This window comes from Papaver somniferum, chromosome 8, assembly GCF_003573695.1.
Source record: "Papaver somniferum cultivar HN1 chromosome 8, ASM357369v1, whole genome shotgun sequence".
Classification (NCBI taxonomy): domain Eukaryota; kingdom Viridiplantae; phylum Streptophyta; class Magnoliopsida; order Ranunculales; family Papaveraceae; genus Papaver; species Papaver somniferum.
Genome location: NC_039365.1, coordinates 3395013 through 3413143, shown reverse-complemented (window position 1 = coordinate 3413143; position 18131 = coordinate 3395013). Strand labels below are relative to the sequence as shown.

The window sequence follows — 18131 nt, the reverse complement described above, 5'->3', positions numbered from 1 at the left end:
TTTCTCATTTTATCTTCGTCCATGTTAACCATTTCATTACCTTTCATTATAGTATCATTTTCATTATTTTAAATTTTAGAGAATGTGTCTGATCACAACAAAGAAGCGAAATTGATGAATATAAAAAATTATGATCAAGAATATAAATGAAAGAAAGCTCCACTAAGTGGTGGAAATAAAAAAATTCGGTACAAATTCATGCATAAAAGTCTAAACCCTTATAATATGAAAGCTACGGGGCGGGTATGGGGCCATCCCCGTAACTTAGGTTTCGGGTATTACCCATCCTCATTTGTGCGAGTAAAATCCTACCCAAACGGGGGTGGGTTTGGGTGGGGCAAATGGCCATCCCTAGAGAATGTCAACATTTAATATTTGTAGGCAGCCATTCCTATGTTAATGAACTTTATTCGATTTGTATGAACTCTAAACATTTGCTATCTGTAATCAGCAAATTCTACCAATTTCTACCCTGGTTGCTTGATCTTTTAGTATTTTCATGGATTTAAAACATCCTAAATATAAACCCAATCTCGCCTTATTAAGAATAACATTTAAATTGAATTAGTTCTCTACTTCTATGTTTCAAGGGAATGAAATTGATGGATTTAGAATTTAGTTGAATTAGTTATAGATTCAGAACCTAACAGATTCAACTAAAACCTTTAAACAGCCGAAGTCAACTAAAACAGAGGCAAGCTGGGAGGGAACCGTATATGCATCCACTGCTTCTCGTAGGAAGCCAGATGATCCCATCCTATCTCTTCCAGCAATGATATCTTCATGTCATACAGCTGCTTCTTTGGAGGACTATCATCATTTTGAATCACTTCACTTACCACCTACTCCGATTAAAACGAAACAAAGAAAAAATGCTCACAACTCTGATTTGAACAAAGTGGCAAGATGCGGGTAGGAAAAAAACAGGTCACAACAATCATATGATATGGAAGAATCATTTACCTTCAAAGCTGTCCCAAGCCTTCCAAGGCGACTTTCATGCAACACTAAGAGCTTTCCGTACTTGGATGTGGGCTTTACATCCACCCATCTCTTCAATTCTTTGAAATTCTTTTCAAACAAATCTTCCTGTTTGTCACTGGAGTCAGAAGCATAGTCCGTCGTTGACTTATCCACCACATAAAAACCTTCCATACCAGACCCGCTTTTTACCGCCTTCCCACCCTATTATGTTTCAATCACCCAAACTTAGCCAATTTGAAGAAAAAAATCAACATAAAATGGCTAGAAATTCCTTGCTTCACACATCTGCTAAGATTTTTAGGATACAAAAACATGCATAAACAATACTTTCCTAAATCATCGAACACAAAAAGTAGCATGAAGCAAATGGTACAGGAACAAAGTGAAGTATCACGTCCCTATTGCTTCATAGATAAGACTGTCTATCAGTCTATTGTCAAGTGGCCAGAAAATGCTATTAAGGTGAAAACACAATAATCTATAAATATATTATGACGAAGAGAAGGTTCCATTAATCTCTGTTGGAACAAATGACACAGTATAGCCAACAAGTCTAAACAGGAGTCGAAAAATCACAGACGCACAATCAACATACCATATGAGCTAGTGTTTCGGTCAATGTGAGTCATGTGACCTACACCCACAGTAATGACAATGATATGATTCACTATGTATGAATAAGATTACAAGAACTCTTTACCGGACCTCTCTCAATCCTATAACAGCCTAACTGGCCTTATTAGAGATACTCTAGCATAATGCTTTCATAATTTACATACCCATATAGATAAACAGTTTTACCCTTGAGACTAAGTTAGGACTATGAACTTTGGTATTCAAGACACATTATAACAGTTTCGGTAATAGGACTTCAAGACACAAAGAAAGGAGCTATAAAGCATGCAACAAATGGTAATATAGGCTTATCATTTACAGTTTAAACCATTTTGAATTGATAGGACCGAAGAGAAATCAGTTTATGAACAATAGTATGTGAATATAACGAGGTGAAAAAGACATTAAGAAAAGAAAGATATTTCCACCTTGAGGGAGTCGATCTCATAAAGCGATAATCCTTTTTGGTATAATGCTTCTACCAACTGGTCTCGTGTTGCTTCCATCTTCTTTTTCATTGCCTGCAGTCATTTTAGACGATGTTATACTCCTATGTAAGTAGTAGCATCCAAAGAAATAGACCCAAAAAAAAAAAATGTAAGGTATGAATCAACGGGATGTGCACCTCTGCCTTGTCATCTTCAGGATCATAGTTCACCGAGAAGAACTTCAATAATTCATCTTTGTCAACACTATCAACAACCTCATTTGCTGCATCTATTAGCTGAAACATTGAAAACTTGTATTTAGCAGAAACTTTTATGGAGTATCCAAGTTAGCTATGTTAAGTAGTAATGACAACCTTGGACACCACGTATTGTGTTTTAGGAAGTCCTAGTCAGCCACATTCAGCTCTAAGTCCTCTTCAAGCAAAAATTTACCTCCTCATTGTAGACGATCTTATCTTCCTTACTTTCAGAAAGCAAACACTCCATGATTTTAGAAAGTAGTGGAGTGTAATTTGGGTAATCCGACTGCAAAAACAAAATTACTATTACAGACCCTGTTGAAACTACTGGCAACACAATTAAACAGATTTGAATTGTTTTTTAAAAACAGTTGTCATTGAGGACTTGAAGCCTGCTAATTTCACTCTCAATCATTGATCCCAGAAATGTCAATATGTCATACCAATTGCCATCAACTGAATTACTTCAACAGACTACTGTTGGATAGAGCTTTACATTGTTGGAAGGTTCCACCATGCAATATCCAACCAGCTGAATTAGTCATAAAGAACAAAAGCAAGAAGTTTACCTTGAGACTTGCAGTTAACTCGTTCCATTGGCATCGTGCTTCTTCAGTCCCATGTTTTACGCTTCCCAAAAAGCTCACCTTTGCATCACGAACCTATTGCAGGAAGAATAATAGCAATGAGAGTTCACAAAACGCAGGTATAAATGAATGAGGCATCTTCCAGAAAGCATGCAATATCAGGGTTTAGGATTCTAGTGAAAGCAACAAATGAAGAAGGTCATTCCTACAGAGTGGCAAGGAGAACTTCAAATATTTTTTCAAGCAACTGAAATAAATATATCTCAGTAAATACTGCAAAGCAACACAGGCGTCTGCGAGGTAAAACATTTAAGTACATCAAGCATGCAGTTTACAAATTTTAACCTGAGGGATCAACCATTGGGGTAACCAATACTAAGAATGGTTTTTACACCCCTGTGGTCTGGAATGACTTGCTATGATAATCAGATTCTAGCTATTTCAAAGTGCAAACAGAACAAAAGCATTATACCCACATCCACTCCTAAGCATGTTTGCCTTACGGCATTACGATTAATCAAACACATAACTACAGATGGAGATACGAACGGCTATCCATTGTATTTCAATTTTTGTCAAACAAGATAATATAGAATAATGCTCAAACCCAGGTCAAAATAGCATGCTAATTACCTCTTCTGTTAGACGCTCAAGCACAGTCTTGGTGCACATTGAAGAAGAAGAATCTTTTGGCTTCTCATCCACCTTCAACAAGAAAAAATAAAAAAATGAACAAAATATGTCATCTAGTATTTGAAACAGAAAAAGACTACCATGCAAATAGGTCAGGCACATACTTTAGAAGTTTTTAATTACCCGACCCAGTTAGTAGCTAAAGATCTGGAAATGATATGACAACCTTTCACTTTTTCTATTTCTTTTCTTTTAATTTTTAATTTTTAATTAGCGAAATTACAACCTTAGTTGGTGGAACTACAAATGAAACTTCATATGATACAATCTGCTTCCCCTTTGGAGATGGCTTATTATATGAAATTGCTCCAAGCAACACAGATCCTGCTGGACAGCTCTGCAATATGTAGAAAATGCTTTAGAACTCATATTATATGGATGTTCGAAAAATAAAGTACAATGTAATCGTCTTGGAAATGTATTACCTTTGGAAGTTTGTCCTTAGTCGGTGGGGCCACATAAAATGCTTCAAGTGTCCTATTAAAAAAAGATGGACATAGATATATATATAAGAATATGTGAACTTGCAAAACAAATCATTAAGAAGACCACACCAAGTTACCACAAAAATATCCCAGGTAAGCAACATACCCAGGTACTAAATCTGAGGATTTAAAGCTACCATTACCCATCACTGGACCGTCAGGTTGAGAGTAAAAACTCAAGCGGATGAAGTCCTACATTTAAAGCAGTAAGGAATCAGTTGACTATTAAAAATTTATCTTAAAGATTACAAAGACTTCTTACTTCAAAGAAAACGAGATACAGCTAACATAATCTGTACTCTACACATAGTATTCCCTGAGACCTGATTCGACTATTAAAGGAGCAGTCTCTGTGAAAACAAATATATTCTTTGACGTAGGAGTTTCAAATGGGATTCAGGGTCAAGTTGGGTACTGCAATAGAATTCTGAATATCGGTTTACATCGGGTTCATCAGACACTAATCCTACTTTAGCCGGATAAATGCATGGTCATTGCATAATAATTTGATCTACACCTCACTAGATGCCTTTTCTCATTATAGAACTGTTTCAAGTAGATGCATTTATGCCATCTCCAGCCTAGAGAAAACTTGGCCTCAGAACCAAATTTCAACTCCTCTTTTTACTAACTAAAACATGATTCTCAACGGGTAAACTTAAAGTGATAAATCACATCTTTGAAGTCAAATTGAGGAGAACATACCTTTTCTTCCATTTTTTTCTCGATGAATAAGACCAACTGCTTCATCTTCTCTAAGTATTGTACATTATCATGCCTGTAACAGCATGAATTAAGCCCAATCAGTCAATGCGAAACTAAGGATAATGAAATGCAAAGTGAGCCACAGCCTACATGGGGAGAAAGCCCAATCCATCTCCAGCACATCCCGTAAGACTATCCTGTAGTTCTATTTCAGAGTTTATGACAAGGAAAGAGCGATCAGGATCAGGTTTTAGAGTAGGTGTAATGTAACTATTGCATGCAAATCAGGTTTTAGTGTAGGTGTAGGTTTTACAACCATTTATCAGTATTGGACTTTTACTGTGGGTCCTACATAGTACATAGAGTTCTACCTAAAGGTAAGTCGTAAGTTTTATCTGAAGAAAAATAACGTCTGTTATTAGCATTCTTAACTTTGCGAAATCTATGATCATGATCTTCAAACATGAATTAGAAGTAGTAACAGATAGTTTGCTTTTCCATTTTTGGCAAACGAATTTCTTCACTGATTAGTAAAGTATAAAACAGCTGGCTTTCTGAACCGGCAATCAACATATTGATATTCAAGAAATCCTGATTTTGTATCAGCAATTTGGCGCATATAAAGCTTCATATAATTAGTGCTTCATAGTAAATGAGATAATACCTTAAATATAGCTGTAGATTGTAATCACCCTTAGGAAGTTTTACAGATTTTGGGTAGACATCGCCTGTTGCATAGACACGCTGTAATGGAAGAGAATCAGGAGACAGACATCAGCTTTATCCAGTTTGTTAAGGAAAATTATCGAGACAAAATAATATGGAAGAGCAAGAAAGACAGATTAATATGCAAGTAGTAAGAATATTCAGAACTGGAAAGTGACTTAGTAATCTGCAACTACCTTGTTTGAGTCTGAAATCATATAAAACTGGGATTCAAATTTTGTATCATATACACGACCGTTAAGTAAAGGTACAACAGGCTTTATTTCAGCTCCATCATCCAATTTGAACTTGTAACTGCAGATCCAGTGACAAAAGAGAACAAGCGTCAGACTGGCAGAGCTATGTAATAATTTAGTAGATAAAAGAAACAGACAGCACACTGTTGCTGAATCTCACGTTAATGTTAGTGCAAGGATTTGCTTTCCCGAAACTAACTTATCCCGATCCGTAGGAAGAGTGCAAAATTTAGCTTCAGAAGGACGACATGGGATCCTGATCTGCAAAATGGAGCACACAGAGGAGGAAACATTGTAACTAACTCAAAACTTTAAAATGTTTGCAGTGACAGTAAAGTGGCAGCAGGTACAAGTTTAGAATATTTAAATAAAAAAACAGCTAGAGAAACTTGACTTACCTTGTTAAGAGTGGCAGCAGGTACAAGTTTTTCACATGATAAGAGAGCTATGGCATCAACTCTAACAGGTGCATCACTTCCATCAAGAACCACGGCTTCTTTATTGATACTTATCCCATGGAATTCAATCTGAGTTCGTAAAAATCCAGAACATTCCACAAAAATACATTCAAAAAACTTGCATGATCATAAGGTGAGAAAGAACTTAAAATAAAGAAAGACACTAAAAGACAGAAGGAAAAAATAAGCAAATGGTTGATGATCTGAATCAAGGTCGTCTATGAAAAAAAAAAACGCCCCATAATATAAGACAAAAAATTGTATAAATTTACAGTTACTGAAGTTTTAAAATGGGAATATATCACTTGCGTGGAAAATTGCATCCGTTCAGAAATCAAATAGCCATCCTACAAGATGCTTACGACTAGATAACTCTTGACTTTATGTCTTACAAGATGAAGGATAGAAGTTATAGAACAGTATAAGTAAAGAATTAAGCATCAGGTGAATCAACCACAAATACCAGTGAAGAACTGAGAGCTACCACGAAAATAAAATATTACCTCAAAATCAGCAATAGTTATTTCTTGACTTCCTATGCCACTTGACCAAAATTGAGCTACAGCTAATTCCATTGTCTGACCACCTTCCACGGAGAACGAAAAGCTTTTAGCAGAAGGAGATGAGAATGTCACAACACTTTCCCACTTGATAGGTCTCTCGAGGGGGCAAATCTGCAACACATGGAGCACGTGAATATATGTCCATTTTAATGCAAAATAGAAACCGATACTTATGCACAATGTACCTGAAGAGTGTCAATAAAAAATCTCCTAGCAGTATCAAAACCTGAAGTTCGCATCGTCGCCTCAACCCAATTAGCACCACGTGGTACCTCAATAAATCTCCTCTCAATATGACCTATTCAAACAGCAACAAAAAATAAATCGCAAGAAAAGGAAAAGTAAGAAACTCAATAAATATCCTTTCAATATGATGTGGTCAACCCAATCGGCTTCTATAAAAATGTGTTATTCGCCCTACTCAAAGAGATGCACAAAGTTTATCTAGGCAGAAAACATCCTTGCAGAATTGCAGTAGAGAAGAAAAGATTTTATCTTCATTAATGCTGTTGGCAATCAGTATTATATTAGACTTTTCTGAACTAGCCGTCATCATTGCATATCAGCATGATATCCAGAGGACCCATGTCCCATGCTAAAAGTGTTTTGAAAAGAAAAACTAAACTCGTCTCAGGGTTCCCCACAGAGAGGCCTACCTATATGGAGTAAGGCAAATATTTTGGTAGGGGTGCCCAGTAAGGATTTACCGAATACAACAGCGATTGGGTTACAAAAATGGCCTTTTTGGTCTTGGCAATCCAAGACCCTACATTTCTTGAAAACTTCACCTGACAACTAGTGAGTACACCCTCCACAGGGAGAAGTTTCTATGTAAAAGAAAAACAATCTAAAGAAGTAAACTTACTAAGTATGCGACAAGATAACCTATACTGAGCATGTCACAAGAGAAGTAGATAAAAACCTGGAACAAATCTCATCCCTGAAAATGTAACCAGTGGAGTTTTATCTGTCAAAACAATAGGCTTTGTTATAGTTATCGGAACCCTGAAAAGAGGACCACGCGATGGTGCTTTGCAATCTACTCCGTAGAGTTCAAAATAATGTACACCGTCCTTCAGATTGGTAGGATCAACCACAACGCTGCAAAGAAAAAACTTGAGTAAGGTGTGAATATCCAAAAGAACATAGTACAAAGAAGCAAGAGATTACCAATGAAGAATGTAACAAAAAGATCGATGCACACTTAAATAATTATGAAGCACAAAACATATGTAAACTCACATTGAGTAACTTGAGTCAATCGTTCAATAATAATCGAGAAAACTCCACTGGTTACGTTTTCAGGGATGAGATTTGTTCCAGGTTTTTATCTACTTCTCTTGTGATATATTTGACCATTCATGCATATGGTTTAGCCTAAATAACTGAAACTGTGAGACATCTTATCGAATAAAGACACTCCAGACAAGAATGATTCAACTCAAACATACTAATTATTATTGAAGATCCATAATATTAATAACAATCTCTTTTGGTCGGGAAATCATCACAAAGTATATCATACTGATGCTATTATTATGCCTACCGAGATTCAGTCTAAATGTTTCAAACTAAGGAAAATTAGTAACTGACACACTTTCGAGAATCGTTCAAGAGTGCACCATTATAATTTTCCAACGCCTGATCACCATTATTTTAATTCATTTTCCAAAAAAGAACACAATTTCTAACTGCTTTACGTTACTCTTCAGAGAGGCATTATAATCCCTTACAACAGAACATTAAACATAAGTACATAACCAAAATATGGAGGAAGACTTCGTATGCATGCGCAGAAAAACAGGTTGGACAAGAAATCCCATATAACTCATCGAAGAATAGTTACAAAAAAAAAATTGAGAAAAGCAAACATGGTTTTGTAATCAGCAATCAGCATGCTACTGACCTGATGTCAATATGACAGTCTGAATTAAGTCATTAACTCAAGCAAAAAGTCAGAAATTCAGCAATGAACATACAAGAAATAATGGAGTTAGAAAACTAACTTGAAGGTTCGCCCATTGTTAGTAAGAAGAAGATACTCCGGAGCCTGGATAATATCTTTTTCAGTAGCGTGCAACTGTAGACACTCCTCAAAAGGAACCAGTTGCTCCAAGTTACTTGCATCTTCATGAAACATCGGTTCCACTTGAACGGTCCACTGTTAAGAGAAGAACAAAATATTTTAGCTTCTTACCCAAAAAACTAAAGAAAAACAGAGGGTTGCATTACACAAAAAAGGAATTATGAAACTGTAGACTGTTATCCTTGGTCAAGCAGCTGATGTTCATACATTCATACCAATGTAAGGCCTTAGGAGTAGCCCACCCAAGGCTCACTGTTATAAACGGCCCAAAGTTTTTAATTCCTCTTGTACCTAGTTCTAGGACAAGTAATTATTATCAAGCATAATAATACTAAAATAAAAGCACAAAGTTACTAGTAAATGGCTTTCGTGGCTACTATAATTCAATGCAACACTTAAATCGCATTACTATAAAACTCAATTATGAGTAGATAGGGAACCATGTGCTAAATGAAACTTCACATTACCAAATGTAACACTTAAATCACATTACTAAGGAGCAAATTATTCAACCAGTTTATGCAGAATTTGATCTCTCACTATGATAAGAACATTTTAAACGAAAAGTTCCTTGCTGGATTGGCACAGTTAACAGCAATAGTATTTCATTTACAAATTACTCACCTCGGTAGCTTTTTGGCAAGCACTAGCTTCCCTCAAATAAATGCCTCGTGATTTAGGTGCTGCAATCAAAAGGATAGAAAAGATTGACTTGAATAACTAATTCAACATTTCAGTTACGTACTGAGGTGACAATAAGATGCAAGTCAAAAAGATTTGAGAAACAAGTAGGCATAAGGGAGCAGTCTTTCGACATAATAAACAAACAGATTGCAAGAGCAAGTGGAATACAAATTAACAATTTATTCACATCCAATTTTTCTGTCCTAGTTCTCTATTCTGAGGGATCTGAATCTAGAGAGTCATATAAAGTTAGTAACTCGGTTCGATAACTCTGAGACAGTAGTTTTAATATATAAATTGAAACCTCGCCAGATTCCCGTTGTGCTAAAAGTACAACTAAGGTTATGATTTGAATAAGCACCTGAAAATTCACAGAAGCAGAATAGACTCTTTGAATAGTTTCAATTAGTAAATTAGTTCCTAGTGTTAGAGATTCAGCTCTTTAATCATCATTTTTAGACCTAAACATGGTATTAATAACCACATGCTGAACACAGATTTCACCCTAGTATTGACATGTTCTGCAGCTCATATAAGTCCCATGAATACCTAACATAATCAGTGCATAAACATTGTTATAAACAACTTACAGAGCACTGAACATGTTATTTAGCACTGGTTTAGAAATAAATAGATAATCTCTCTACGAATAAGTTAATGACTTGGACTTGTACTTTATGATGGAGAACTTGAATTGCTTACTTGTTTTGCCAGACTGGTTGATTGTTATTTGATACCGAACACATGGAGTGTTCCTAGACTGTTGAATATACTCAAAAGCCCTGTCATGAGATGGAATAATCAATGTTTGATCAAATTGAAGGTTTCACATATCCTAGAAGTGGAAAAACTAATCAATTGCCGCAGTAAAAGTTAGAAAACTTACTTGTCAACTTGCATTAGCCCTTGTCCGGTAGATAATTTATCTTCTGGATGACCACCTACAGGATTGGCGGTATTTTCAAGTGCTCTTCGCACAGTGTATGGACTCACAGTAATACCTTCAGCCTGCACCAGAAGTAGTGAGATGGTTACTACAGAATCATGGTAATACTATACAGACAGAAGAATTAAAGTACAAACAAAGAAGATGGTATATCAAAAGGAGACCTTCATTGCACTGATCAGTAACGCGACTCCTCCACAAGCAGATGGTGAAGCCATGGAAGTTCCATTCATAAGCATGCGGCGTTGAAGAGTCCAAGTAGGGACAGGAGCCACTGCCCCACCAGGAGCACTTATACATACACCAAGATCGCCGTCAGCTGTAGGGCCTCTGCTAGACCTGTGGATATCCCAATTCACAAGGGTAGAGGTTCCAAATGCAAAATACCAGTAATCAGATTGCCTCTTCAAAGTAAGTTTAAGCATCTCCTCTAAAGCAGCCTGAGATAAATTAAGATAATAAGATTAAAACAATGTACCAGGTGTATTCAAGTCCTTCAGCTGGAGGTTCAACTACACAATGAGCCCCAGCGGCCATGGCAGGAGAGACATATGCACCAACACCAATTATGCTTGAAGTAGTGCCACCTGGAGCACCGACAGTATTCAAGGCAGGTCCACTATTACCAGCACTGCTGATAAATATCAGTCGATGTTTGTTGACAGCCTAAAATAACCAATCAGCATTCATAATTAACAACGGGAACATGAAACAGATCCAAGTATAGAAGGATATAAAGAAGATAAAACTTAAAAGAAAAGAAAACATAAAAGACAGGAAAATATAGCAATCAAATAGAAGATAGTCAGCTGCACGATAAGGATGTAATACCTCATTTACAAGGTCAATAAAGCGCCCATAATCTGGTAACAGTGTATCCTCTCCATAACTCATGTTGATCAGATCGCATTTGTGCTGCGAATAAAACATGTTATAATAGTCATGACCAAAAGGCTCTTGATACCAATATACCAACACTACACTTTGAGGCCTCTCTTGTTGGGCTACGCTCAAGAAATGAGTGCCAGAAAGCAAATCAGGTACTACAACTGTCAGAAGCCATGCAGAAAATCAAAAACTTAACAGTAGGACATATTTATCCGCAGGTGATAATACACAAGAAAAGGTAGAACCTGGGCATAGACAAATGTGGCGGCATTGAACCATTATGTCCAATGAATTTATGAAACGGAAATATGACTCGTAGGTGATACAAGTTTAAGGGAAATGGAAAATGGGAAAACAAACAATAAACACATTCACAACATCAAATTTATAAACCAAGACAATAAAACAGCACAAAATAACTTTTTTGGAGGAGCACAGCATACTTAATTTGAGAGTGCAAAATCAACTTATAGGTCATTTTACCGTGATCAGTGAGATATATGCATTATTTTAGCTACATGCATTAGGAGAGATGTTGAATACCTTTGATGGTGTTCTCTTTCTTGCAAGGCTCCATTATTACTTTTATAAGCTTATACTTAAGCCAGAGTCACAAGCCTTGGCCAAAGAGTTTGGGTACACTCTCATTTCATTTCATGCTTTTCTACACGTTTTGTAACACTAAAACTTACATGATTCCATATATTCTATTCTGTTCTGACTTGAGAAGAGAACTCCAACACACCAAAAAACAAGCAAAGGCTAACAGTTCTGCTTTTGGGAAAAAGAAGAAGATCTATCAAGTGAACATTATGAGACAATATGTATCTACTTCTCTTTGATTAACTCACTTGTGTTACCTTTGACTGAACAAAATTGTACAAAATAAGTTATAAAAATGTGTAACTCATAACGATCCTGTACATAGGTAATATATTGAACAGAATGAGGCCAAAAATATCAAATTAGTTAGCTTTTAAGCTTGATCACTAAACCTGTACATAGACATGCGATTACCCACACATGACTGCCTACTTTACAGACGCCCGAATGTGCATACAATGACACGCATCAGGATGCATTTTGATCAATAAGAATCTCAATTTCCTCACTAGACAAAAAGAAAAAGAAGCACCCATATGGCCATATGCTTCTTTTATCTTCCTCTTACATCCCAAGTAACACATAGCTGGAGACCTAACATCCAAGTAAAAAGAAAAGACATCCAAGTTCTGACAGATATGAATTTCATATATAAATTTTAGTTAGTTTAGCCCCTCCACTGTTGGATAATAATTGCTGTAAATTCAGTACTTGAATAGCATTGCGATATAATAAAGGCATCATTCTGCTAGTTTAAGATTAACACCTATAGATCAAGCACTTCTTCCAGATCAGTGACATTTGTGGAACATATTAGCTAATCTGAACTACGTATAGTGATACATTTTTTTAGACAGGTATACAAAATTGAAATCACGCAACTAAGCGACTGGTTAAGGAAACTAACACTTGTAAAACTTCTGATTATAGATTTTAAACAGCTCTTCACGATAAGCTAGAAGTCAGAAAAGTTTAGATTCATGACTACAGCATTTAGGATTGCAGTATTCTTGGATGTAAATGTGCTCCGCACATCAGTCTTTGATAAACTATTCTGAAATGGCCTTTTCTGAAAAACACATCCTTTTTGGTCAACTTTTATGAGCTAGGAAGTGGTAGCTTTTCAAAGGCAATCAGACTTTGTTTCAAAAAGCACTTGAAAAGGGAAGTTATCCGAGCCTACTCTTTAAACTCGCGGAATATTTAACTGTTTCACACAGCACAGCAGAAAAGTAATTTTTCAAAATCACAGCAACACCAAACTAAGTGTTAAGTATTATGCATTTAAACCCACCTCCACTGCAGCTATCAGAGCTCGACTTAAACCAGTTCCAGTTTCCATAGAACCTAAGCGTGCATCACCAATTTTACAAGATATCAGTTGTGCACCTGGCGCTACTCCGTTCAGCAAAGGTTCCTGTATGAATACACAGTGTCAAAGGAAACAATTCAGTAGACAATTGTAAGATGGTTACTGTGCAGCAAAGGAGTAACTTTGACTCAAAAGAAACAAATTCACGTTACCTTGGGGTGGAAAGCAGTTGCAATGCCAGCAACATGAGTGCCATGAGGGGAACAATCAGTTACTATACTCAAGATCTTTCCTTCATCGTATACATTGGTGACAAATGAGCAAGCATCCAGCTTGCTAAATATACCAAATTTTCGTTCTGTCCTGCATGAATAAAATTTACAGTCAAATACTCAAAACACAACTGACATATGGAGAGTCTGAGAGAGTATGCTAAAGTCAGCAGGTTAAGGAGAGATTAGATGGTTAATTTCAAACTTCAGATTTCTACTTTGGAAAAAGTTACGGCTTCCCCATTTAGGTAACTACTTTAGTTACATCATTGTTAGCTATTCAGCAATTAGCTAAAGTCTTTATAAGGATCCGCCCTAGGATGATGATCCCAAGGAAAACTACATCTAATACTAGAAGTGCTCCTTCAAGAGACTAGTTGGCTGTTAAATTAGGATTGAGTATAAGCATTTTCGAGAATACCTTGACTAACAAAAGATGTTGCCATGAACTGATTTATTAAAAGGCTTAGCCATCTAGCACGCCATGAAATGTTTAAGTGAGTCTTTAATTGTAAAAGGAACTGAATTCTTGTGTAACATCATAATTAAGATTCACAGGTCAAACGACAAACCTATATGGCTAAATCTCCTATTCTGAGTTCTACCCCTCTATTTTAACATGGGTACAAACTATTGGCAAAGCACACTCAGAATACAGACCTGTAATTTGTTAGAGGAGAGAAATTTGCTAGTTTCCCAAGCTCCTGGTCATCCTCAAGGCTCTGGGTGTCTAGAGCCACCCTCCATACATCACCATCATTCCACACAACAGCATCAATAACAGGTCCCCTATCATCGTAGCTCTGAAAAGAAACATCAAGTTAATGCAGAATAAATATTAATGATAAATCTAACTTTGAACTTAGAGGATGATCGCTCACATCGCCTTGTTTACGAAGATAATCAACTCTACTTTGAAGGTCTTCTTGAGTTCTTTTTAAGTTGCTGTCCTCCACTTTAACATACTTCTGCAGACATGAAATTACGCATATGAGGGAATTAATTCAGCTACAGCTTTGGGTGCATGAAAATATCTTTGTAAAAAAGAGACAGATGCATGACTATCTCCACAACTGCCAGTATCCTGACTATAGCATAGGTATTTATTTTAAGGTGGTGTCCTCCACAATAATTATCCAACTTATAAGTATGTATTTAAGCAGGCCATCAATCTGGATCACGAGCCTAAATTGAGGTGATTGCTTTCTTTTCCGCAAAACAGTGCGCTCAATCCGCTTGTCATAGTTACTATCAAGGAATCTGGATAAAATTGAAAGTTCCAATGTCCTTCAAATGGTTCACAATGTAAGAGGTGAACATCTCTTTTCAAAAGCTAATATTTGAGAGTTGAGACGGTAAGATTTGGTTGTCCACAGCGATATTTGTGGAATGCCCAAGATTTGTGTTAGATATCTTCTCGCTATTATCTGTGGCAGCCTAAAGGTGGGGCCTTCTGCTTTCGATGTACTTAAATTGTTTCTTTGATTAACAAAATATATATACATGGCAACGGGGCAGACGATGGTAGTTTATGGAGGTATCAACCTTATTACGAATTTTGGAGATTTGAGCTGATGGATGTTTCAGACAGGTTCTTACAGAAACAAAAATTAAAGAGATTTCCATAGAGAGAAAAACCTGGTCAAATTCTTGGAGTTGCTTTACAGCTTCAGCAATTGCTTCCTGGTTTTTCTCATCCCATTTCTTCTTCCTTTCTTTCTGCCAAACAAACAAGTTTTCCAGATAATAAGATTCCGCCAAAAATCCATGTGTGATTGAGATGGTTAGAGCACATAATAAGAATTTATTATATAGATGCAAAGTAAGTCCAACATTCAAACTAGAAATCAACCATATAGTAAAACATGAACGTCTTTTTTGCATTCGCTCTCAGATACATTTGACAGATCTGAAGTTCCTAATCAAAAATTTCTTAAATCTAACCTTCATTTGTGACTCCATATCATAATAACTTACCCACTTTCTAAGCTCTCAAATTTCAACTCTATTGTTTTTCGTAATTTTTATGAATACCCAATATCTCACAGGTTGACAGTTTTACGTATGACATCTCCAAACGCAGGAAATGACAAACGTGCGGTACCATTGGGGGACATTTTCAAGTAATAACGCTGTGCCGTTGGCACGAAGCATAACTAGTAATGTAGAGGGGAAGGCTTACCTTTAACCGAGAAGTCAAAGTATCCGTGAAAAGCTCATAAACCATTTTACAACCAACATGCCAGTCCCCAATAGGATTCTTCCATGAAGAATTAACAACCAAAGATGCTCCTGTATTAAGTTAAAATCAGAAACATGGCCATACATGTAAAGCAACAACTTCTATTCTAAAAAGCATACTACTATTCCAGAAACACACATTAGCACAATATGAAGGAAAAAAAACATAGTACAACTTGAAGGGAACACATCAAAGACATTAGACGAGATTTGGTTTCTTTATTGTTTAACTAAAAAGAGAAGAGTCATAAAATAAACAGATTGAGAGAATTGCAACAGTAGCTTTATATGTCTAGAAATAGCTAATTAACGTATGGATCAACACATGATTTCAAAGCGCAGAGAAATGTCTACTGTCCTAAACCTAATTCTTGTATGCAAGGGTATCATGTTAACTAAACACTTCATTTAAGTTATGAGAATACCGATCACCCTAACTCACAACAATGAGAAAAAACCAAGTTCCTATCAATAAGACAGACTCATGGCTAATTAAAGATGGAAGTGATGTTTCAAACACATCTAACTGGTTCAACTACCAACTCCAAATACAACCTAAGAGTAAACATTTCTATAGACAGCAATCTGGCAACCACAATCAAAGATCACAGAATCATGCTTAATAACAACCAACATTAAGGTATTACAAACCTGAAGCTCCCACAATAACACCATCTTCATCGGCTTTAACCACTTTCGAGGTATCAACATCACCACTCCCTGTACTGCACACACACAAAAGAAAAATCATAAGCAAACAAATCAAGAAGAAATAACAAAAATCAAAGTCATCACTAATCTCTTAAACACTTTAGATTACCAATCAAGAACATCAAGAATCTTCGGTTTCCCATCTGAAGTAACTTGTAAACCAGCCGCAGCTGGATCAACACCAGAATCTGAAAAAAAAAAAAAAAGAAAAAAAAAATCAAAATCATATCTCAAAATTCTTCTCAACAAAAAGTTCAATTGATTACCAAAGATAGCAATGAGAGCACCGCGTCCATCAAATTTAGGGTTAGATTCAATGAATCGGTCAGCACCGATTTCTTTCTTCGGCATCAAAGAAGCTAAGAAAGTAGATTCGTTGAGTTTAAAGGAACTTAATGCTCCGTTATCTACTTCTTTAGAGCAATTCAACGGCATTTCCCTGGAAATTTTACCCCCAAATTCGATTGAAGACGATAGAAACCCGGTACTATTTCTTAAACCCTTGTATGAAGATGGGAGTGGAAATCGGTTTTGTGAAGATCGGAGAAAAAATGGGGAACTCTGATAAACTGAGGTCAATGAGGTGGTGATGGTCATTATGATGGGCTATGACAATAATGTCCCTGCTATGGGGATTAATAGACAATTATGTGGCTCGTAATCGCTCAAGAGATTTATCGATTTCCTGATGGGCATTTTTTAGATAGCTAGTTAGTCACGGTCGGTCACGGTCTCACTCTAGTAAGGTTTGGGAGTCGTGATAGGGTCCAGATCGTCTGTGCCACTGCTTGGGTGTGCCCTATATGCCACACCAATAGAAACACGCCACATATTTCCTCCCAGTAACGATAACTAACTAACTAACTAACTAGATTTTCTATATATAACATCAGTCATTTAGGAAAGATAATCAATTATGGACTAAAAAAGAGATTACCAGTTAATGAGAGGAATGATGTGGCGTGTTTCTATTGGTATGGCACATAGGGCACACACAAGCAGTGGCACAGACGATCTCGACCCGTCGTGATAAGGTCTACCAAGGCTCTTATTAGTCCACGCGTCGAGATGAATGCGCTCCAACTAAAGAAAATGATGTTTTTATGTGTAAATATATAAGGCTCGAGTTTTTTATAACTTTATGTTGGAAATTTGAATAGGAATTAAGTTGGTTACAATCAATTTGTGTATGGTTGTGTCTATTCATATAAACCCTTTCAAGGGATGTGTCTCTCCACTAAGGGATGTGACCTTTCATGAAAGGACTTCTCCAAAAATCATATATAAACTTATATAAATCCCACGCATTCTCCATTGTAATAAAGTGTTTTTCAGAATCATAAAACTAGTACTAGAAATTTAAGAGTTTGCATGTGTCTTCAAGAGTTAAAGAAGAGTTTGTGCTATATCTATTCGCGTTCGATGTTCGGTGTTATCGAAATGCTGCGAAAAACATCGAGGTATTGTTGAATGTAGGAGACATATGCCGCTAAACCTGTAACAACATTATATACAGGGCATCAAATGTCTTAAGCAAAGAGATTACTCGCCTCAATACACTCAAGTAAGTCTGTTTAAGTTTTGTGATTGATCATCTTCTTTCTGTCATTCTTTTCTTGTTTTGTTGTTAGTATTACGAGATGTAATA

At 36.4% G+C, this 18131-nt stretch overlaps 1 protein-coding gene across 2 annotated transcripts; it reads right to left on the bottom strand.

Annotated features, from left to right (window-relative positions):
- Positions 1-516: 516 nt before the first annotated feature.
- LOC113304239 (tripeptidyl-peptidase 2-like) lies at positions 517-17076 on the bottom strand. 2 transcript variants are annotated; one of them, XM_026553304.1, is made up of 34 exons: positions 16750-17076; positions 16593-16671; positions 16424-16497; positions 15714-15823; positions 15170-15250; positions 14413-14499; positions 14192-14334; positions 13472-13622; positions 13242-13364; positions 11288-11371; positions 10935-11122; positions 10621-10795; positions 10397-10518; positions 10213-10292; positions 9451-9509; positions 8747-8901; positions 7663-7841; positions 6926-7038; positions 6681-6851; positions 6118-6246; positions 5880-5980; positions 5660-5777; positions 5422-5501; positions 4758-4830; positions 4159-4244; positions 3993-4044; positions 3794-3904; positions 3508-3579; positions 2857-2949; positions 2481-2573; positions 2225-2323; positions 2028-2120; positions 964-1185; positions 517-842 (listed from the first exon to the last, which is right to left on the bottom strand). In XM_026553304.1, the coding sequence occupies exons 1-34, from the start codon at positions 16916-16918 to the stop codon at positions 684-686; spliced, it is 3924 nt and encodes a 1307-aa protein (XP_026409089.1). In that variant the 5' UTR covers positions 16919-17076; the 3' UTR covers positions 517-683. The 2 variants fall into 2 exon arrangements, 1 of the variants encoding a protein (XP_026409089.1); XR_003338082.1 differs by lacking the exons at positions 517-842; positions 964-1185; positions 2028-2120 and having other exon boundaries at positions 2230-2323; positions 2402-2573.
- Between the last annotated feature and the right edge of the window lie 1055 nt (positions 17077-18131).